The 22,133-nt window shown below is 37.4% G+C and overlaps 2 protein-coding genes, 1 long non-coding RNA gene and 1 pseudogene across 4 annotated transcripts; 1 reads left to right on the top strand and 3 right to left on the bottom strand.

Annotated features, from left to right (window-relative positions):
- Positions 1-261: 261 nt before the first annotated feature.
- LOC146391186 (ubiquitin carboxyl-terminal hydrolase 50-like) lies at positions 262-7,934 on the bottom strand (annotated as a pseudogene). The gene is made up of 10 exons (XR_014799895.1): positions 7,348-7,934; positions 6,546-6,654; positions 6,347-6,465; positions 6,098-6,168; positions 5,888-6,013; positions 4,745-4,840; positions 4,516-4,647; positions 4,301-4,429; positions 4,151-4,176; positions 262-3,612 (listed from the first exon to the last, which is right to left on the bottom strand). The product of XR_014799895.1 is annotated as a ubiquitin carboxyl-terminal hydrolase 50-like (transcript).
- A 132-nt stretch (positions 7,935-8,066) lies between these two features.
- On the bottom strand, positions 8,067-13,192 carry LOC146391185 (E3 ubiquitin-protein ligase RNF19B-like). The gene is made up of 7 exons (XM_084924039.1): positions 13,137-13,192; positions 12,880-12,936; positions 12,505-12,585; positions 11,640-11,743; positions 11,345-11,433; positions 9,425-9,595; positions 8,067-9,273 (listed from the first exon to the last, which is right to left on the bottom strand). Exons 2-7 carry the CDS (start codon positions 12,912-12,914, stop codon positions 8,824-8,826), a joined length of 930 nt encoding a protein of 309 aa, XP_084780165.1. The 5' UTR covers positions 12,915-12,936; positions 13,137-13,192; the 3' UTR covers positions 8,067-8,823.
- A 2,640-nt stretch (positions 13,193-15,832) lies between these two features.
- On the bottom strand, positions 15,833-20,586 carry LOC146391184 (putative E3 ubiquitin-protein ligase RNF144A-A). Its single transcript, XM_084924043.1, has 4 exons — positions 20,073-20,586; positions 19,743-19,834; positions 18,408-18,581; positions 15,833-17,478 (listed from the first exon to the last, which is right to left on the bottom strand). Exons 1-4 carry the CDS (start codon positions 20,161-20,163, stop codon positions 17,023-17,025), a joined length of 813 nt encoding a protein of 270 aa, XP_084780169.1. The 5' UTR covers positions 20,164-20,586; the 3' UTR covers positions 15,833-17,022.
- Positions 20,587-20,691: 105 nt separating this feature from the next.
- LOC146391183 (uncharacterized) lies at positions 20,692-21,691 on the top strand. Its single transcript, XR_014799897.1, has 2 exons — positions 20,692-20,898; positions 21,358-21,691. It is a non-coding gene; the product is annotated as an uncharacterized LOC146391183 (long non-coding RNA).
- Positions 21,692-22,133: the final 442 nt, after the last annotated feature.

The raw sequence follows: 22,133 nt of genomic DNA, 5'->3' as shown, positions 1-22,133 counted from the left end.
TGATGGATTTTGCTTCATGAACTTATAACCAGTCATGTGTCTGTGTTTGTGTCTGAAGTCCAAAAAAAAAATCTGACAGTCCAATCCAGTCTGGCAGCACAAAGTCCAGCCTATTATTAACTGCTTTTCAGTTTAACCATTTGGAGACCAGAGGTAGTGACTGCATTCACAGTTCCAAGGTATCCGGAGCTTATTATAATTTTGAGAAACTGGATGAGCAAACAACCTGTTCTTAACTTAGTGAATACAAATACATCCAAATCCAAATCCAAATCCAATTTATTTATATAGCACATTTAAAAACAAAAGGTTTGCCCAAAGTGCTGTACAAAAACACAGTGTAAAACACAAGATAAAACCACTGACACTTACATAAAACATAATAAAACACATAAACTATCATTGTCAACACAACATATACAAATATCAACTCACGCCAGTCTGAACGCTATCGAAAAAAGGTGTGTTTTCAAAAGCGTTTTAAAAACAGGAAACAAAGATGCCTGTCTAATATTTAAAGGCAGCGTATTCCAAAGTTTTGGGGCCATAACTGAAAAGGCTCGCTCTCCTCTGCATTTGAGCCTTGATTTTCGGACAACCAACAGCAGCTGGTCGGCTGATCTGAGGGTCCGTGAAGGAATATAAGGCTGAAGTAACTCGGAAAGGTATGGGGGAGCAAGACCATTAAGGCATTTATAAACCAGTGTTAGGACTTTGAAATTAATTCTGTGATGAACAGGAAGCCAGTGAAGAGAAGACAACCACATGGTAAACAACCACAGTTTGACTCTTAGATTTAGATAAGCAAGTACAGTTAATGAGTTTGCCTTTCACTCTAACAGTGAGGGAATTGTTTGACAGAGATGTTTTGTAACTTTCAGTAAGCCAAGGACATCTTCATTGTGCTGACTTGAATCATTTACTGTATGAATTAAACCTGTGTCCATGTGGTGAGGTAAATTTGTTTCCAGAGGGGAACGTTCAAAGAGTTCAAAGAGTTCAAAGAGTTTAAAGAGTTCAGTGCTGCTGATATTGAAAGTGTCACTGACTCCTCATATTGTTTGGCTAAACCAGTTTAAAATTGGCAGAGCAACAGTGGATTTATACAAAGTGCAATTCAAAATAAATCATAAAAAGAAAAACTGTTGAAACAGGCTTTTAATGGATCCTCATTTTAGCACTTAACTGAACAACATCTTCCAGAGGAGTTATCTAAATAACATTTAATGAAAAAAGAAACTCAAATATTGGTCTTTGGTAGTTAAAAGAAAGCTTCATTATGAGTGGTTCTTGCAGAAGACTCTCAGATATGAGTGGAGGACTTCTTCCACACTGCTTTAGCTTCTTGTTACACTAAAATCACTCAACAGTGACTCTTGCACAAACTGAGCACTCAGGTTGCAGAAATCTGGTTCTGTTGTGTATTTCAAACTATTTAAAAGTCAGACAGCTTTTCCCTGCTTCGGTTTTTCCCATTCTTGTCTCCCATATCACCATTTTCCAGAACTCTCCTTCCCCATCTCAGATCCAGCTCTGGGTATAACTCTCATGTTTTTGGGGTCTTTTGACCCAGCATGTTGAGTTTCATACCTTTTTCTGTAATTGTGTGATTCCCCTCATGTTGGTGTCTCCCCCACTATGTTAGTTAGTGATGTGTCTTCCTGTACAAATCTGTCATGTACCTGTCTTTAAGTGTCACTCACCCTTTGTCTGTATCAGTGATGCCCATTTTGGTGAAAAATTGTGGTGTCAAATATGATTTTTATAACTCTATTTTTCAAATGAGGTTAACATGCATCCACTCTATCTTTGCACACAGTTATTTTATGTTAACTTATCCATTCTGTGTTGCTTTGACGCTGGCTTAATGGTCTTAAACCCTGTAATCACCACGTCTGCTTTATAAAAGCTGCTTGTAAAACATCTAATTCATCTGAGTAGATTCACTTTTAAAATCATGATTAAAGATTGCAAATATTGTTCATGTTTTTAGGTTGCACATGCCATAGCAGACACTTTGCAAGACAGCACATTTTTATTTGTGTTCATCATTTGTACAGTAAAATCTTAATAAAAATGTTTATTTCTAAGTTTAATCAGCTGAAAGTTTGTCCGTATGAAGTTGCACTTAAAACTGCAATTTCTGTTGAATTACATTAGATAGTATATTACTGCAATCACACAACTACTAATCTGTAGTGGCATTGCCTCTTATAACTGCTGGAGAGAAACCCAAATAAATAAATAATTCATTTTTAAAAAATCCCTTTTGAGACACATTGAGTGTTTACTACTCATTCACCAACCTCCTCTGGGAGATAAGGGTGTTTTGGGGTTTGGCATACTGGCACAGCCTGGTGCAGCATGAATAGAGCCAGGAGAACTGATAGGACACCCCTGCCACAAAACAAGGAAACATAACAGAGACACGTGCATTGTGAAAGGAAAACACAAGCAAGATTGAAGATAATGGAAACCAAATAACAGCATGATGATGAGAAGACTTAATTACATTCAATGTACATCTGAACATTTAATGTTAAGATGGACAGATGTTCAGCTGACATCTGCAGCAACTGCGTGATGTCATCATGTCAACATGGACCAAAATCTCTGATCACCTTGCTGAATCTATGCCACAAAAAATTAAGTTCTGAAAAGGGGGTGTAAGCCTGTGCTAGCAAGGTGTACCTAATAAAGTGTCTGTAATATGTGATCGGCTTATATCACACATTGGTGCACAGCTTCACCTAGTGGCAACAGAAAAAGTATTTTTTTTCTAGGTTCTCACTAAAACATAAATTAGTTAAAAATAAGATAAACACAGCTGTCCAGTAGCGGTTTTTGATATGGGCGACATGGGCGGTTGCCGAGGGAGGTATCGTGGTGGGGGCGCCATCACGGGCATCAAAAAAAAAAAAAAAGAAAGAAAAAAACAAGTCGCCCCTATGTTGCCCCGACATCAGCCAGCGCATTTTGGGATGGAATAGACACCAGGCGGGGTGGCGGGGGATTCTCTGGCTGGCTGGAGCAGCATCTAATAACAAGCTCGCAAAATAAAACAAAATAAAAACAAACCAACAAACACGAAAACACTGTTGCTGTTGTGCTGAAACGTTATTGTCATCTCCGCTATATACACAGTATAGAGAGAGAGACTCCGGTTACAGCAGTGCAAGTAAACAAACAATAAATATAAGAAGAGTGAGAAAATAAATATAGACTTTAGGACTCGGGGTAAAGGGATCAATAACAATTTCAAATGTATAATTTAAAGTTTGATGACTTAAATTCTAACACACAACCCGTCGACATGGGAGGGGGCCGGCTGCTTCCAAATAGAGCACATTTCCTTCATAATGTTGTAAATCCAATGGAAGACAGACAAGAAAAGTTCAAAGCCATCAGGTGCTCAGTTTAGAAAAAAAGAGAAGAGAAGAGGAGGAGAAACAAGCAAAAGATACAGGTAAGCAGATGTGTCATTGGATAATGACAGGTCATCCTGAAACATTCAGAATCATAATCAGAATACTTTATTAATCACTAAGGAAATTATGTGGGTTACAGTTGCTACAACAAGAAATTGTAGAAGGAGTGTTCGTCCAGGGATTTCTGTTAAAGAATCAAGCAATTTAAAAATAAGTCATTTTAATTTATAACAAACATCTGTGTAATTAAACCTGATTAGAGTGTATTATCAATCTGCAGTGCGATAACTGACTTTGCTTTCTCATAAGCGTCTTCTCACTGGTCATATTTGTCACTGATTGCAGATGGAAAACCTGCCTGTTTTAACTACCTACAGCATGAATAATAAAATACATAATAAAATAAAACAAATATAAAGAAACAAATGCCTGTGGTAACAATTATGACTCTTGCTTTTTGCCTTTCTGTAAAATAAAAGATATGCACTCTGGGATCTAGAAGAAGAAATAGAAAAAAGACAAAACACAACTTTAAAAAAAAAAACCCTTAAAACAACTTAAAAAAATACAATCTGCACTTGTGATTAGAGTTTGGTGTAACATACTCCATACTAATGTACTGTACAGTCATCTATATTATATCTGTGTTTAAATAAACTTTAAATATTGATATATTTGCAAATTAATCTATAGCAAGGACAAGAAGAAAGACAAAAACTTACTTCTCCTGGAATGGCTGGTAATCAAGCTGTGAAGGAAAGAAATCCCAGACATAACATGTTGAATTCTTCTTTTATGTTTATAGATAAACATACAATACAGTTTTTTTAAATGTGTTTCAATTACACTGAAGAAAACGCGATCAGCCTTACCGGTGTGACCTGGGTATCATCAAACTTATACCATCTGTCTTCATCCTGGGTTTTGATTGTTGCGCTGTAATGGCCACCTCTCAGACCACCAAAATGATCCACAACTGCATACAGTTCGTACACCTCACTCTGATCACAGAGGACAAAAAATAACAAAGTGAGAAAGAAAAATGAAGATGATTTTGATCAAATATTAAAGTACACTTTGTAAATACCTCTGGTATTTGCAGGCTGTAGGGAACCTCCACAAAACAGCTGGTTTTGAAGTAGGACATGTAACTGTAGTTGAACTCAAACCTCTTCAGCAGCAGAATCAAAACATCTGGGTGATGTTTTATTACATCTGTCTGAGTGAAAAATATGGGTTTTTAATGTGTGTCATTTTGTTATAATTTCATTAAATCAATATCAATGTTCAGAAATCACAAAAAATTCTTCATTTACAATAGTAGCATCAACTTTGTGACCGCAGCGGTCACAGTACATCTGGTGTTCTCCATTTAGACATGTAGGTCTGAAAAACTCCTCGATGCCGTTCACCTGAAAAAGTAAAACTAATTCAGAAGCAGCTTTGATAAAGATGTGCCGAAGAGCTCAGTGTTCACAAAGGTTTTCTCAAGAAGGGCATGCTAACATTAATAATTCATGACCTCTTTAAAAGACATAATATTGTCTTTTGAAGAGACATATAAACAGTAAAAACAAACCAAAATTCCAACATTCATGAACACATATCAGTGAACTCAGGACTTGGACTGTAGAGTTGATTAGATGTGTCAGAAAAAGAAAAAAAGGTATTGGACAGATCTGAAGACAAACTGAAAGGACTACAATTTCATTGGCAGTTTACCTCAGTGGGATTTAGATCCAGTAAGTAAAATTTCACCTAATCTTGGTTAAGCTTCAATTTTTTTTTGTAGAATTCAGACATGAACTCTCTAAGACCTCAGTAACACAGGCTCACATACTTGATAAGTGTTGGAAAGTGTGTATTCCCAGTTAGTGAGTGGTTGCTGACAGTCACTGGGTGAAACTGGTCACAAAGATGCTGAACCAAAAAACTCGTTGCAATTCCTTTGGTTGCTAGTATTTTGCCATGGTTTTCAAGTTTGGATGATAGCCATTAAAACCTTCAGCCATTTTCCACAAAACAAACAAAAATCACATTAGAAATTAAATTTTGTTTTTCTACAAAACATTGGATTAGGTTTACCTTTTCTTATAATTTCGCACTAAAAGATACATTTGTTGCATTTTGTGACTTAGGATATTTACATGACTCATGAGACTATAAGTCAACTGTGTTATGTTTGTTTTGTAATGCATTGAAAGTAATAAGAAATATATTTTTAAAAAAGAAACATTTTCAGAAATAATATTAATTAATATGTTTTGACACAAGCAGGATCTAAGGCATCATCTGATTTTTATGTGTCCTCAAAGTAGATACATAGTTCCCAATCAAACAAAAGTGTTTATTAAGGAAAATGATAGAATAACACAGATATGTTACTGGCAATATTATGTGAACTTGTTGCAGCTGTGAGTCCTGAAAACAGAAACATGCTGAGAAGTTTATGTACTTACTACACTGTAGTCTTGATTGTAAAAATCCACCAATGACAGAGGAAGATGCCAAAATGGTGCATCCCTGTCAGTCTCTTTATGACCTTTAGAGCAGGTGATTTGGTTTGCTAACAGACCGTGGAAGATCTGAAAACATAAATGAACAAAAACATATTATTAAGTATTATTTTCAAACCAAACGATTCCATTTGATATTGACAAAGACCTTACCTGTGATGCCACGGGACTGGTCATTGTTAAAATCTTCTCGATGCATTAAGCAGCATCTCGCTGTTCATACACTGTGTGGAGAAATATATGTGCATGTCTTTAACAAACATATTCATTAATTAAAAAATATATATAACCCCATAATTATTCACTACAATCAAAAACCCCAAAATGTTGTGTAAACTGATCAAGTTTCTCAAAAACAAGATTATTCAAAGGTTTTGTTGTCTGTGTGTTATCATACTGTACCTCTGCTGATGCCCAGCTGGGTTATTGTTTTATGTGTGTCTGCTGTATGTTTCTGTAAATTATCAAACAAGTCTGTAAGTGCACCAAGAAGCCCAATGCCAGCGTTTTGTTTGGAGGACCTAAACAAAGACAACGTCCCCATAAGTAATAAAAATGAACCATAGACCCCATTAAATGTACATATGTGACAATAATAAACCTTTTCACAGCTTCTCTGAAGTCTTCGGTCATAAACAGCACCTGCAGCACACTGTTTAGGTAACACGTCGCACCTTGGTTTACCAGCCCATGGTGTTTAATATTAGCTTCTGTAAATTGCAGAATAAGAACATGAGTGTGCATCATAAACTGCCAGCACAAGCAGAAGGTCGTCAGAAAATAGCTCGTTCCCTTTTACGTCTTTTCTACAGTCCATTGAAGTCAATGATTTGATCTACATTTGCTAACATATAATACCAAGAATAATTTTTAAATAATAGAATTAATTAAATCTTAAAAACTCCTTTTTTAACCCTGGCTTTTCATTCGAGTTCCGCTTAAGTACCATCAGATTTTTTTTTATGTTGTTTATGTTGTCACAATATAATGTATTTGCGTCTTCTCACGTTTCGTTTTACTGTATTTAGTTTCTATTGTTCATTAATTAACTTGTAATGCATTTTGGTTAACTTTGCTGTTGCTTGTAAATGTGCTATAGAAAACACTGACATTTACAAATTGACATTGACATTCCTTGTCAGGTACCTAGCAGGTTAAGAAAGGCACGTCCTTACAAATGGCGCAAGGTGTATAAATTCTCATCATATATCAGTAAACTCTTAATAATAAAGCAGCTCAATTGAAGACGCTCTGAGTAAAGGACAGTTCCTCTTTCAACAGCGTTTCCAGGCTGAATTTAAAGGCGTCTGAAGAGCGTAGGAAAAACTTTCTATAGAGAACACACAGAAGACCAATAAATAAAAAAAAGGCCTCGGGACTTCGAAATTCACTACAAATCTTACCCACAGAGGTAGAGATGTTCTTGAAACCATGTCGACCAAATAAACGCATTTTCTGCCCCCTCTGACGATCTACAAAGAAATTGTTGTTGGAGGCAGAAACAAACGCGATTATTTTGAAAAGAAATCAAAGTAAGCCAAAGATGCAGGCCTGCCTTCAACACAGTTTTAAGACATTTCTTCAGATATTTGTTAATAAAATATTTCATCCGCTATAGGAGCATTAGGGTATCTCAATCTCCCGTGCAGTTAAAAACACTCCGACTATCGCTTTCTCTTTCACTTCTGCCGGATCAGTGATGGGTTCAAGGCGTGTCGGAAATGTTAATTGTTAAAAATGTGGCGCATTTCTGTCAGTTTCCTATTCTACAGGTGCAGACTCAGCAGCTTTCTTTCTCTTCCCAAACTGTTCTGTTCTCAGTATTTCTGTTCCCAACAATAGCTGGCATCAGCTGTTGCACTAACCTGGAGGTTCATGACTACAGCAGGCTACACATCACCAATCTTTAAAAATATTTATTGCACATCTTATATCTTAATATTTATTCAGATTCAGTTCAACTCAGTTTTATTTATATAGCGCCAAATCACAACAACTGTCTTCAAGAAGCTTTATATTGCAAGGTAAAGACCCTATATTAATACCAAAAAACAGACATTACCTCAACAATCTTAAGACAACCATAAGAACCATAAGACACAGACATTTAGTATAATAGATTTATTTTATGCAATGCCAGAAACTGTATATTTCAAATGTGAATATTACAAAGCATAATTGCAATTTAAAAAGCTTATACAAGGGTCTGGATAGTGCTTTTCCTCATTCATCTTTGCACTTTGTCATTTTCATACTGTTTCTATCACTTACAACTTTCTAGCACTTAGCCCATCTTGTGAAAATGTTTTCGAGACTGTGAGGACAATTAAAAACGTAGAAGTGCACTTTAGATGTTTTTATGCCAAAGAATCTGAGGCTGCCAGTGGTGAGATTTACAGGATTTGTATAGTAATGAGATTTCATTTCCTGTGGACACCGTAAACACCTTAAAGCAAAAGAAGTATCAGATATCATGAGGCATCAGAAGAAGCAGCAGTGACAATCACATGTTGAGATGGTGTCTGTCAGACTCTTGGTCTTACAGCAACTTTAATCACCATAAAAATGCCAGATATCTGCAGACCCCACAGTCTGGTTCTTGCCTGTGAATATCAGACACTCACTTCTCTCTCATAAACATACTGAGAGATCAAGAAAATCAAAGTGACATAAACCCGTCCATCTTTTGCCTCAGCTAAAGAAAGGTCACCAAAAATATTGATGGTTAAAAACTGTATTCAAAGACAAGTTGACCTCTAGAACTTTCTTTTTTTAAGCAAGCTCATCCAAAGCTAGCCCAGTAGAGTCCAATAATGAAAAAGGAAGACAGAGAAACCAAAAGATGAAAGAACTCGAGTTACACATACACATTCTTGTTTTCATGTTTTCCTCCACACAGGGATGGAGGTCTGCCTTGGCGCGACCCCACTGGGGCACATTGTGTATGGTGAACTGGAACATTCATGCTTTAGTTTCAGGCAGACAAAACAGAACTCCATTTTGCAGCGAGGACATTTGATATTTTTGCAGTGTTTTCTGTTATGCTCCACCCTCAGGCCACATGTAGGACAGAGTCTGATGGCGGGGCAGCTGGTGACGCCCTTTACGTCAGGCAGATCAATGGTTTTACATGTCTGCAGAAGTTGCAGATCCTTGTTCTCACAGCCGTCGTTGTCGCAGCGGTCAGATCGAGGGCCTGAACCCTTCCATGGTTTCAGACACTGCCAGCAGAAGTAGAATTTCTTCTTCTGAACAGCTGTGCATACGACACACTGGACACACAGGTTAGACAGATCCATCCTCTCCACACTTGTTTTGCACTGTGGGCACTGATGTGGAAATAAACGAAGGGACATTTTTAAGAGAAACCCAGCCACAATATTAAAAAAATATTGAGTCCACTGGATTTCACTGAAATCAAGAAGCTGTAAACATTAAAAAGGAAAAATAAATTAAAACATAAATAACTGGGTCACTTACTTCCTGAACCTCGCAGTGGTCTGCAAGAGCCAGACGGGCCATGCTCTCTTCAAAGTGCTGCATTTCCTCCACAGTCAGATCAGCCAGTCTGCGCACCTCCTGGTACGACCACTCTGTATTACACTGCTTGGTTCCCTCCACTAAAGCCGGACATCTGAATTTGTAATTCCCCTTTTAAAAAATTACAATTTAAAAAAAAAAAAGTTAATTTAATTAATTTGAGTGCCTCCTGGGTGAGGTGTTCTGGGCATGTCCAGGGCCCGGGACAGACCCAGGACACGCTGGAGAGATTATATCTCTCGGCTAGCTTGGGAACGCCTTGGTGTTCCCCCGGATAAGCTAGAGGAGGTGGCTGGGGAGAGGGAGGTCTGGGCTTCTCTGCTTAGGCTGCTGCCCCCGCGACCCTTCCCCCGGATAAAGCGTAAGAAGATGAATGGATGGATAATTAATTAGAATTTGTTGTTTTTAAAACTCCTACTTTTATTTTTAATGCATTTTTATACCTTCATTCTTTTACGTTTTTATATAGTTGTTAAATCTGCAACATGTTTAGCTACACATATAAACAGTAAACCAAAACATTTCTGCAGATTACCTATTGACACCCAATCATGTGATAACTTAAACAAAATCAGTGTATTTTATAAGTTCAATAATTTTACCTCTTTTTGCTACAAACACATAAAGCTGTTAAAATCAATCTGAAATGATTTTACCAAAAACTCCAAAGACTAAATTTTAGATGGAATTATATAATAACTATAATAACAGACCGGTATTTGTATCTGTATTTGTATTTGAGTAAATTTCAAAATAGGTGTAAAAATCCAGTTTTCACTTCTAATTAATGTTAGAGTGTAATTATTCTTTAATTATATCCATTATAATAATTATGGAAATGCAATATTAGTTGATGGTTTTCCATAAATCCAGCAATGAACATGTAACAAGGAACCTCATTGAAAAGAAAATAACATCCATTGCCTCATTCATGGTTAAAACCAACAACTAGTAAAATACCACTGTGAACATTATGAACCCCACCACCTTGGACGGGTGGTGAACAGACAGTGAAACTGACTTGCAGGGACAGAACATGGCTGTGATGATGAACTGGTGCTTGTGGGGGGATTGGCAGACAGTACCAGGAATAAGATGCTTTAAGTGCATGTGATTATGCATAACAGATGTTGACAGATGTTTGATATCTCTGCCTCTGCTGATTTGACTTTTGCACACATTACATATCACTTTGGTTTCATCTGCAGCACTGAATGTAAAATGCTTCCACACAGAACTGGAACAAGTTTTTTAGCTGGTGGAGGACCAAGAGGTGGCTCAGCAGCAGCCACACTCTTTTCTATTTAGTTGACCAAATCCATGTGGGGAGTTTCAGCTACGTTAATAAGGACAACGGGAAGCTCTCCTAAGGTTAACTGGCCTATAGCCTATATCTTGCTGTCTGCAAAAGACAAGTAACTTAAATGTACCAACTCCCACAAGAGCATACAATTCAACACAACTACACAAGCATTGTTTTAACCTTTTAAACCGAACTTTAACGTTACTCTGTCAACAGCCTATTGTCTAAATTACAGAGGGTACAAAAATTCTATTCAACAAAAATAGTGATGCAGTTCAGTCTTTTATTGCTCAGCTGAGTCTTCTCTGTTGCTGTGTGGAGCAGCCCCTGTCAGTCACCTTTCACACGTCACTCATTCATCCGGTCATGCACTGCAGTCTCATAAGGAAACTCAGCTTTTTAACATCAAGTTTTTCTTGTTCCCGAATACAAATATTTTTTAATTTTGTTCGAAATAAGTATTCATAAAAAACACGATATTTGTTCCTTTCCGAATACGTATTCAGGTTCGGCTCCACCCCATCACATACATTATCTGCTACAAAGACATGACACACCTGATCCAGCAGGGTACGACACCATCGTGTTAGAGATTCAGGAGTGACAGCGTGGCCACAGGACATCTCTGCTCTGAGAGAGTCATCACCTGAGGAAGAAGTGGACAATAACAGATGTATCAGTTACACTACATATACTGGGTTGCACCAAAATATAATAAACTCTGTGGCTCATGAAAAATTTAAAAAAGGAATAGGAGAAATTTTATAATGTGTGGTAATGACTGTCAGAAAAAAATATTTGTAGCAGTTTTTGTGGGGCAACATGGTGGTGAAAAAGAAAAAAAAATCTTACACAGTGGATTCAGATCATCTGGCCTGTTGACGAACTTTAGGGTAGAATCTAGTGGATCGTATCGCTTCTCCACCTGCTCCGGTCCTGGAGCGCTCATTTGGGTTCTACGGAAAGAAAATCTGACACTATGAATACTGTCTGGTTTAGTCTTATGTTTAGTTTAGTTAGTTTAGTTTAGTCTAGCATATGGATTTAAAATCGCATCTGCCGTCATCATCTGTCACACGTTATCATCTGTTATTGTATCGAGTCTTTTCCAGACTCGATACAATAAAAACGTTAAAAGGTATTAAAGATGTATTTAAAGTACTTATGAGCCATTACATTTCTTTCTCACAATCGCTATTATAGTTCATATTAAAGCTGTATGATGGGGCTGAATTTAAGGCCACACCAAACTCATTCAGCCACGCCTTTATGGAGCTTGCATTCTGCACTGGAATGTGCATGTACGAACATGTATTCATTTATGATCACGGGCTGAATAATGTTGACTCATGTTAGAAAATGTCAGTTTTCATTGTTACACAAAGCTGCTACAAAATGTGTAAAAGGAGGAAGGGGTCTGAAGCGACTGCATGTTCACAGTGTTGTGTGAGCTATCATGAGCCGTTTAAACAACATCCAGGGAATTTCCAGTTGGATGAAACTGAAAGCACTAAGTGCTTTCAGTTTTGATTGCCTATTATTTTTAAATTGAAAACACTTTTAAGAACAGTGATCACTCTATTAAAAATGACATACATAACCATATTAGGACTACCTTATGTCACAGGTTCTATAAGATGACACAGATTTAATTAGCAAAGGAGCAAAGACTGCAAATATCAAGAGTAGGTTTAAAAAGTGAAACGTAACATCTTACCCTGTTGGCACAGCTTGTCTCGCTTTAGTTTCTGGTACTTTCCTTCTTCTTTTACTTCCCAACCGGTATGGGAACAGCAACCTAAAAGTAAAAAGGATGAACTTAGTAAGTTATTGTTTAAACCTGTGGACAAAATGTGAACAATCACAGAAAATCTAACTAAGCTTCCTAAACGCACAGAAATATATAGAAACGTATATAGTGACAACTTATTGTCATCACATAGTCACAATTTATTTTTATTTTATTTTATTCTACCTCAGGGAAACCTATCATCAGTGGCCATTATATATTATATATGTGTGTGTACCGAAGGAGTTACGAATTAAAAAATAAAATATGCACCACTTAAAAACAAAGAGTGAGTTCACGTACCCGTTTAAATAAAGCTTCAATAAAGCTTCACACATGACTTCGACTGTACTTGGAGACCTTTAAAGGATGAAGAAGAACAGAAGACAGCATGCATGCAGTTTAATTTTAGCATGTTACAATAAAGTGCTGTACTCGACAGAAACAGTTTACACTACAAACAAACAAACAAAAAAACTATAACACAAGTCTTATGAGTGTATAAAACAAGATTTGAATAACTAACTGGTGTGCAAACAGGGACACTAACGCGTACTCACCGCTCCTCAGCAGCACAGCTAAGCGACGACTGTACTAACCTCGAGGAAGTGACATGACAGGAAGTCAGTCATCGCGCAGAGGAAATTTTTTTCTTTCTTTCTTTCTTTCTTTTTTAATCACGCAGAGAAAATAAAGCTAAATAAATAAAGCTCCGAAATATAGAAATTAAATGCACACACACACACACACACATAGCGAGATAGAGAGAATAAGAGAGAGAGTTTCTACTTTTTCTGCGTTAACAATTCACTTCACTGATATAAATAATTTAATAAATCTATAGCAAACACCCGCTTAAATGCTGCTTATCGATAAATGAATCAACAAATACAACAGCATAATGCATAATGTAGTTCACTCTTCTATGGATGCTCCGTCAATGCTTACTTTTAATTCATTATTATACTCTTCTGCGAGCAAGAAATCTTAGTCTTCATCCTCTACAGCAGTGGTTCCCAAACTTTAGTAAACAATTAAGCAAATACAAGTAATCTGCAATAAATTACAGGTAGTAAGAAAATAAACTACTAACTCCTTTACGCTACGTCCACACCTACACGGGTATTTTTTGAAAACGCAGCTGTTTCATCCACACGTAAACGGCGTTTCGAATCACCGAAAACTGAGATTTTTTTAAGACTCCTTTTTTGCGTTTATGTGTGGATGAGGAATACAGAGTTGGTCACGCAATGTCAAAGGTATTTGCCTTTTTCACGTCACGCTGTGCACACGTTATTGTTTACATGAGATGAATTGTAGAATGGCAGATATACTATTAATCTGACTGTCTGCAGTTTTTACACGCTTACATATACACACGCAGTTAATGCATCACGGTGTGATTATTTTACGTGTAGTTGTTTTTTTCCTGTGTAATAATATTTAACATTGCTATCAATACATTTTTCAAAAAATGCCTCTCTGTGCAAAATAGGTTTAAAAACATAAACAACTGTGGGATACTGTTTGTCCGTGATTTAGACAGCCCAGCGCTGCTCCCGACGAAGGGAAAAGAATATATGGCTCCAGCAGATCCCGGGAACAACATCGGAGATCTCTGTCCAGAAGAGCGCAGTCCTAGGAACAGCTAAGATACTGCGCAGGACCCTCAAGCTCCCAGGCCTCTGGTAGAGGACCCGAGCTTGAAGGATAAACCACCCGCAGGGGCGAGATGGGTGTTTATTTTTTTTTTTTAATATATATATATAGCTTGAAGGATAGACCGGGGGATATATGTATATATATATATATATATATATATATATATATATATATATATATATATATATATATATATATGTGAAACCCCATCAAAATCCAGACCACATGTGAATAATCCAGTCAGAGCATAGGAACACAGTCTATGGCTGAGCACCGAGCTCTAGTCTCACCTGTTAGAGTGAGATAAACAAAGACATGAAGCCAAATTGTACTTGTTAAATAGCTTAATGGTCTGACTTTATTAAATATACTTTGAAAAAAATTAATGAAAGCAGAGGGTAAAATATGAAGACTGAAAAAATATTGCTGTTGAGGCATCACTTACATGAACATTAATATGTAGCATCATATCTAAAACAGCAACCTCTGGTGACCAAACTGATGTTCATCCACAACCCCAGAGACCATGATGGAGGAGCCTAAAGTGGTATGGATCCAGGTCGTAGTAACAATGTAGCAGGTCTGACCTCTGACACATTGTGCTGCTAAACTCTGCACTGTGCTGCACAAATGTGCAAATGAAGAGATAAGCTGACACCTGCCTTTTCAACTGAGTTGATTTAATCTCCCAAAACTGTTTAATTAAAAAATATATTAAGTAAAATTACTTCATACTGTATGAATTAGCCTTTATCGGCATCCCTTTCCTCCTGTTTGAAGGTGCAACACCAAAATAAATGGGAGTAAGTCTCTGGGAAGATCTCTCAAAAAGAGCAAAATATATCTGTATTATTCACACATTTTTAAAGTTTGAAGACTGTTTGTTTGTTTATTATGAAGGTAAAAACTTTGAATTAATTTAAATAAAACCTAATTGACAGAATTTTTTTGTAGCAAAGAATCAAATCCATCAGTAATGAAATTGATAGATGAACACAGATCAGCACCTCTTCAAAGTGTTACCTGATTTTGGCATTCATATTTCCATGGGAGGAGAAATGGGACCTAATGGAGATTCATCAGGAGGAGACATAGACAAGGGTGATGAAGGGGTGAGAAAGGATGCCATCAGAAACATTGAAGATCTATTTTAGGTTTAGTGGGGTGTTGTATCTGTTTAGGAGCTCTTAGTAACTGTATAATAACTTACAAAGAGTTTCCCTTGCTGTTACAACAACAGGCCTCCATTACTTTACATCTGCCCTCATTACTGTACAAGTTCACTCATTCAGCCAACTAATACTGCCATCTTCTGGTGAAAAAGAATATCGCTCTACGATGACATCGGGTAAGAGAAAATGGGCTTTGCATCAGTGACACAACATTGCCTTTGCAACAAAATTCAGAAAGAAATAGGGGGGGATTACAGTCACAGTAAAACTCCTTCAGTGAAAACTCAGAAATTTATTTTATTGTTAAACTTAATATTAATAAACTTTTTATTAAGTTAAGTTATCAAGTTAATGAATTATTAAATTATTAAACTTAAACAGTTTAGCAATTTACAATATGTAAACTAAACAGTTGGGCAGTGTTCTCTTCAAAGAAGAGAACTTTTATCAATAAAATCTAAACTTATATTAAAATATTCAGGGCACCACAAGCCATTTACTCAGATTCATGCGTGAGCAGCATTTTATTGGTAAGTCTGGTTCATGTCGTTCAACCACTGGCCAAAATAATGGAGTCACCACGTAGAAGATATTCTTTCAGCTTTTTTACTTTGCAAATTAAACAAAGACATGAAACCAAATTGTTTTTGTTGAATAGCTAAATGGTCTGCCTTCAAATTTTTTACATTAATAATAATAATGAAAGCAGAGGGTAAAATATGAGACCATTAAAAAAAAAAATCACAATTATGACTTTATTGTACATTCTCTGGCTTTTGTGTGCCCTTTATATGAACTGTTTGAAACATGGACTTCATCAGCAGCTGACATTTGACTTATTTCTGCTCAGGTACTTATAAACACAAGCACAGCTAAAGCAACATAGCAAGCAATGTTGCTTTTAACAATAATAGCTTTCGGTTAAAACAATGCATGAAAACAAATCTAGTTCACTTTAAGAGTTTGAAAATCTCTAAATAAAACTTTAAAAACCGTTTGGAAATAATCGCTCCTGCTGCAGCTGTCACACAGTGGACAGGTTGCCAGTCTGAAGTAAAGGCATAAAAATAATTAATGGGACATCAGCATAATTCAAGACTTTGTGGAAACATTCATAAAGAAGTTAGAAAAGCTTCCTGTTAAAGGTGAGTGATGTAAAAGATACCTACTTATATCCTTCTTGTATTTTCAGATTACAGTGCTTCACATTTTATCTGAACAGCACGCGTCGAGTGTGTTAGAAGATCAAAGATTTCCCAAATTATGGAAAAAGGGTGGATATTATAGTTTTGTTTAAGTCCTTATCACATTTTTAGACTAGTCCAATCTGAAGAAAGGGGAAGAAAATACACCAGGTCAAGTTCACCAATTACCAAAACAGCAGTGTAAACACTCGGAAGTAGAGTCAAGAAACCTTTCCCAGAAGCACATAGGCAGAGCATGTTATTTTATGATTCATTGGGCAACGCTAGGTAATATGCTGAGCTAAACTAAGTAAACTAAGTAAACAAGGTTCTGCTCCAGCTTTCTGTTTAGGTTTTACCAGAATGACAATTCAATTCTAAAGGAAAGTCTGGTATGAGAGAAGAGTACATAAAGTCTGTGTTGTCTGCTACTTTCTGTGCCACACAGGTATTGATGTTTGTCTGGGAGCTACACCATCACTGCAGGGGATGAAGTAAGAACTTGTCCTCAAGCACACAGGAGTGCGTTTCAGACACACAAAGCAGAACTCTTTCTGACAGCGAGGACAGATGATGTTCTTGCAGCCTGTTTTGTCGTGCTCCACTATCTCACCACAGGTGGGACAGGCCCGGATTGAGGGACAGGCATCGACCCCCCGAACCTGAGGGAGAGCGGTAGTCTTGCAGTTCTTGAGAACTTCGAGTTCGTGGTTTACGCAGCCATCATTATCACAGTGGTCTGATCGTGGAGCTCTGCCTTTCCACGGCCTCAAACACTGGCAGCAGAACTCATACGCTTTGTTGTTGTCTGCTGTACAGATTGTGCACCTCACACTCAGGTTAGTCAGGTCCTCTCTCTCCACATAGGTCTTGCAACCAGGACACTGTTGTAAGAAAAATAAAAACAATAGTTTAAAATTTGAAAAGTAAAACATTTTGTGCTTTCCTCTATATCTAGGATAAACTGTAGTCCCTTAGGCTGGAAAAGCCTGCATAAACCCAGCCCCACAAACTTTGCATGGGGAGTTGAGTTTAAAGGCTAGAAGGCCACACCCTGACAAGATCTCCAAAGAGTGGTGCTCTCGGCCAAACGCATCATTCGATCAGAGCTTCCTGACCTTTTGTGCATCTACACCAATCGGTGCAAGACCAAAGCCAGGAAGATTATGATGAACCTCTCCCATCCTAACAATGGACTCTTCTCACTGTTGAGGTCTGGGAAGCGCTTCCGCTCCCTTAAGGCCAAAACAGAGAGAATGAATTCTTCCCCCCGCAACTCGGGCCCTGAACCAGGTGTAGAACTGGACTCTGCTACATCACATCACTACACACACTCTGTTTATTTCTTCTTATAATTTCTTTCTTAAATTGTTATTTACATATTTTTTACTGTAAATTTCTAAATTTAAAATCTGTAAATTTTGTACATTTCTTTATTGTAGTTTAATGGTCGGACATTACACAGCATTTCACTACATGTCATTCTGTGTATAATTGAGCGTGTGACGAATAAAAATTGAATTTGAATTTGGAAAGGTGGGATCTCTGTGTAGAGTTTGCTTGTTTCCCTTTAGGTACTCCAGCTTCCCCCTACAAACCAAATTCGTGCTCATTCACCTATATTTGCATTTTCCTATTTCCATCTATATCTACTTTGTGGGATCTTCGACTTCCTGTGCGAGTCACTTCTGGGAGTTTAAACATAAATTTTCAAGCAGGGAAGTTGAGTCGTCTTGCCCTGTGTCTTCCTGTCTTATGCCTGTTTGTTCATGATTGCTGAGTGGATTAGAAACACTCTCTATAGAAGACTTACTATTTTCAGTTCATAGTAGTCTCTGGCTGCCAGCTGGGCAATCTTCTCTTCAAAGTAGGCCATCTCTTCAACTGTCAGTGCTGCCAGCCTGCGCACCTCTGGATATGACCACACTTCACCACACATCTCGTAGGTGTCCTCATTTAAAGCAGGACACTTAAATTTGTACTGGCCCTGCAGGGACACAAAAGGTTTAATCACCCGTAATGGGGAAGACATAGAGTGAGAAACTTTTTTTTAAAAAAAAGTTTAAAATGAAACAAAACAAAATATTGTCTGGCAACAAAGAGCTTCATCATACAAAGTCCTATCAAACCAGATCAGGATGACAGTTTTTAAAATTAAGGGTGGCATTTCCATTTGACGTGTTTTCTATTTTACGATTGTGACAGGTGAGACCTGAGTCTGGGAACCGCCCCTGGTGACGGAGCTGGTCTTTGCTCCTTTCATAAGCTCAGGTGTGGGCAATTAGGTATTCCTCAGCAAACCTGAAGCTGCGAGTGCTTGGTCCAAGTTGGGCAAGTTGGTGTTTTTAATTTCTTTCCATGAAAGCTTGATGCGGGTCCCCCTAAACTTCTGTTAGAACGGTGGGAAACATTGCGTTCCCGTGAGAACAGTGTAGTGGACTTCACCGCCACTGACCCACATTTATTAGGGTGTGACGCGAACTTGTGGACAGAGTACCGAGCTGCTGCTTTGCCAAGTGGATTTCTGGCTGCGGGCAAAGGACCTGACACATCAGAGTGTTTTAATTTGTTTCATACTGGTGTAATTCGACAGACTGTGACTGCTGCGGCTGTCGATTTTGTTTGTTTCTTGTTTTATTTTTCTATTTCAGTAGGCACCACAGAGATTGATTCTTTTAGTATTTAACCCATACTAAAAGATATATATATATTATATATATATATATAACTAACATATCCTTTTTTGTCTCACCGCTTTTGCATGCACAGCGGTGGGCCTGAGTGAAGACGGCACTGAAGATTTGCCTTTTTCTATAGTGTTTTGCCCATTTGGGGTCATGTGTGAGTTGCCGTCCCTTTTTAACCTGTGTACTATGTCGATTTGTTCTTAAACGGTTCCCCGCAGCGCTTGTCCTGTCTCACGGGCAATCATACAGTTTTATCGTTTTTAATAAGTTAAAGTTTTTAATTGTTTTTAGGTGCCGCTGTTACACTGTTACTTTTATTTTGTATTAAAATTAAACTCTTTTTAACTGACTGTGCGCCTACGGCTCTGTCCTATTTTAAACAGGTACCTACCATGGGTCACACTGTAAACACTGACCAAAATTTGGAAAGAAAAAGAACAAAAATGAAGACAGAAAGGAACCTGATCCAGCAAACTGCGGCACCATCCGGTCAGAGATTCCGCTGTGACAGCATGACCGCAGGACATCTCTGCTACGAGACTGTCATCACCGGCTGCACAAAACAATGAGAAAGCACAACGAGTTTTATATCAACGTCACATAGTCTGTATTTGACCAATAGGAAGAGTTACCAAAATACTGAATATATGTGAGCATTTTCCTTACATAAGCTAACACCGGCATAACACGTGTATAAAACTGCTTTAGTTGGGTTAACTGGTAAAATAACAAGTATACAGACAACAGGTAAAAGTACAAACCGTTTATTTTAAACGTATTTTAGTTCTTACATAATGGATCCAGCTCATCCCTCCTGTTGACAAATGTCAGCGTCGTATCGTTGGGGTCGTAGCTCTTGTCATCTTGATCTTGTGTCGTCATTCTGGTTCAGACGAGGAGGTTTGCTCTCTGTCCACAAACTTGAGCTTGGTTTAAACACTACAAATAAAATTAGCACCGAGAATCTTGCTCTGTCTTCCTCTTTTAAAGCACCAAGATTCAGCAGCCCGTTTAACTTTCAGTTTCTCTACGGTACTTACAAGTCACATGGTGCACGATAACAGGCTTGCATTCCCCTCTGATATATTCGCACTATGCGTACAGTTAATCCTTACAGCTTTAAGAAGCCTACCTTAGAATATTAATTGTGCGTTGGTTTAAAAAACAAACAAACAAACAAAAAAACCCCAAAACGATTAATGCCAACACTTGAAAAACAAACGCTCCCTGGTCATACGACAAACAAAGGTGAAAATCACCCCCTGATAATAAACATTTTAAACAGTTTTACGCAGACGGAGAAGCAGGGATACTACCTTCAAAACAATAATAAATAAATAAAAATAATTAGAAGCTGAAGAATTCTGAGCGAAAGTGAAAGAATTTATCTGCTCTCTGACGTCAAACAGTTGTTCGCACTGACATATCAGTGACAGACTTTGGGAGCGCAACAAGTCGCACTTAAGCGCAAAATGGGAAAAATCTACCAGGTTGTTGTTCATGGACTAAGGGGGCAGAAGATGATGTTGGACCTGTGCAACACCGAGGAGCAGTTTAAGAGCATGACCGTGAAACAGCTCAAGGAAAAATTGGCACAGAAGCTTCCGGAGACCGCAGGTAAGACAGCAGATAATAAAACAGTGTATGTATGCTTTTATGTTGCTGATTAATTCAAAGGCATATTTACTGTAATGAGAATATTTATATAAAGTTCTAATCCTAAAGTAAAACAGTCAGCAGCTTGAAGTGAAAGTAAGGAAGTGGCGATAATAAATAATAGAAACTGACTCCAGTCAATAGAAACTGACTGGAGTAAATAGTCAAGTAAATAGTGAAGTCCAAAATGAAAGTAAGCGAGCCCTAGAACAATTAGTGAAAACTCTACATCAGAATGCTCAAGTTCATGTAATTATTTGTAGATAAAGAGTTTCAAGGGCAAAAATGTTAAAGCACTTAGAGAAAAAATAAATAGAAATAAAGAGGGTTCTTTTCATGGACCATGAGGGGAAACAATATTTTCTTAAATCTTATATACATTGAATCAATATGATAAATCTAGTGTGTGTGTGTGTGCAGGAGAGGAGGCTCTGCGCCTGATATTCACAGATAAAATGCTGGATGGAGACGACACCCTTCTGTCTGAATATGGAATCCAGCACATGTCTGTCCTCCACATGGTGATGAAGGTTCCTGGAGGACTGAAAGCTTGACTAAGATCATCTCCACCTGTCCTACCACTACTGCTGCTACTTTCTGTGATGCTTCATAAAACTTCTTGACACTGTTTACATGCAATGTAAATGGTTCACTTAATATGCTGTTTTACTGTTTAATGACAATGATTGTTTAATTGATCATCCTTTATTCCAAATGCAACACAAGTCTGTGTTGTTCTATGAAATAAAACATTTTTCCAGTTACTTTCGTTGTATTTTTGATTATTTTTAATTAGTATTTAATCTTTATTTAAATGTTTTTTTCAGTTACCACAATAGTCTCACAGTAGTTTAAACAGCCATAAAATACTTAAAGCTTCTGTATACTTGCTTTGAGTATTTTAAGGAAATTGGCACACTTTTTGATTTTCACGTTTCCTATTTTAGCTATAGGTACAAAATATTGTATAAATATGATCTTAAATCCATTTTTTAATTTCAGTTCTCTAAAATGGTTTACATAGTTGGTGCTAGTTCTAAGTTTAGTTTCAGTTAAGTTTAATAGACACGTTCTCTCTTAATGCTTCATCTCCAATAATTTTTTCAGCTGTTACAACACATTCACAAAGAATATTCAACAGTAAATCAAAAGCTTGTCACTGGTGTCTTTTCATAAATATTGTATTTGCTGAAGAT

Source organism: Perissodus microlepis, chromosome 3 (genome assembly GCF_051167445.1).
Source record: "Perissodus microlepis isolate ML-2025 ecotype Zambia chromosome 3, ASM5116744v1, whole genome shotgun sequence".
Lineage (NCBI taxonomy): Eukaryota > Metazoa > Chordata > Actinopteri > Cichliformes > Cichlidae > Perissodus > Perissodus microlepis.
The sequence above is the reverse complement of the archived record's forward strand: the minus strand, read 5'-3'. Positions and strand labels throughout refer to the sequence as shown.

Excerpts from the sequence above, each read along its gene's own strand:
- LOC146391185 (XM_084924039.1), bottom strand. The coding sequence starts at position 12,914 with ATGTGTGAAGCTTTATTGAAGCTTTATTTAAACGG. Across the intron at positions 12,586-12,879 it reads TTGAAGCTTTATTTAAACGG|GTTGCTGTTCCCATACCGGT; the intron begins GTACGTGAACTC and ends TTTTACTTTTAG. Across the intron at positions 9,274-9,424 it reads ACCACTGCGAGGTTCAGGAA|TGCCCACAGTGCAAAACAAG; the intron begins GTAAGTGACCCA and ends TTTCCACATCAG.
- LOC146391184 (XM_084924043.1), bottom strand. The coding sequence starts at position 20,163 with ATGACGACACAAGATCAAGATGACAAGAGCTACGACCCCAACGATACG. Across the intron at positions 18,582-19,742 it reads GCCGCAGTTTGCTGGATCAG|GGCCAGTACAAATTTAAGTG; the intron begins GTTCCTTTCTGT and ends GTGTCCCTGCAG. Across the intron at positions 17,479-18,407 it reads ACTACTATGAACTGAAAATA|TGTCCTGGTTGCAAGACCTA; the intron begins GTAAGTCTTCTA and ends TTCTTACAACAG.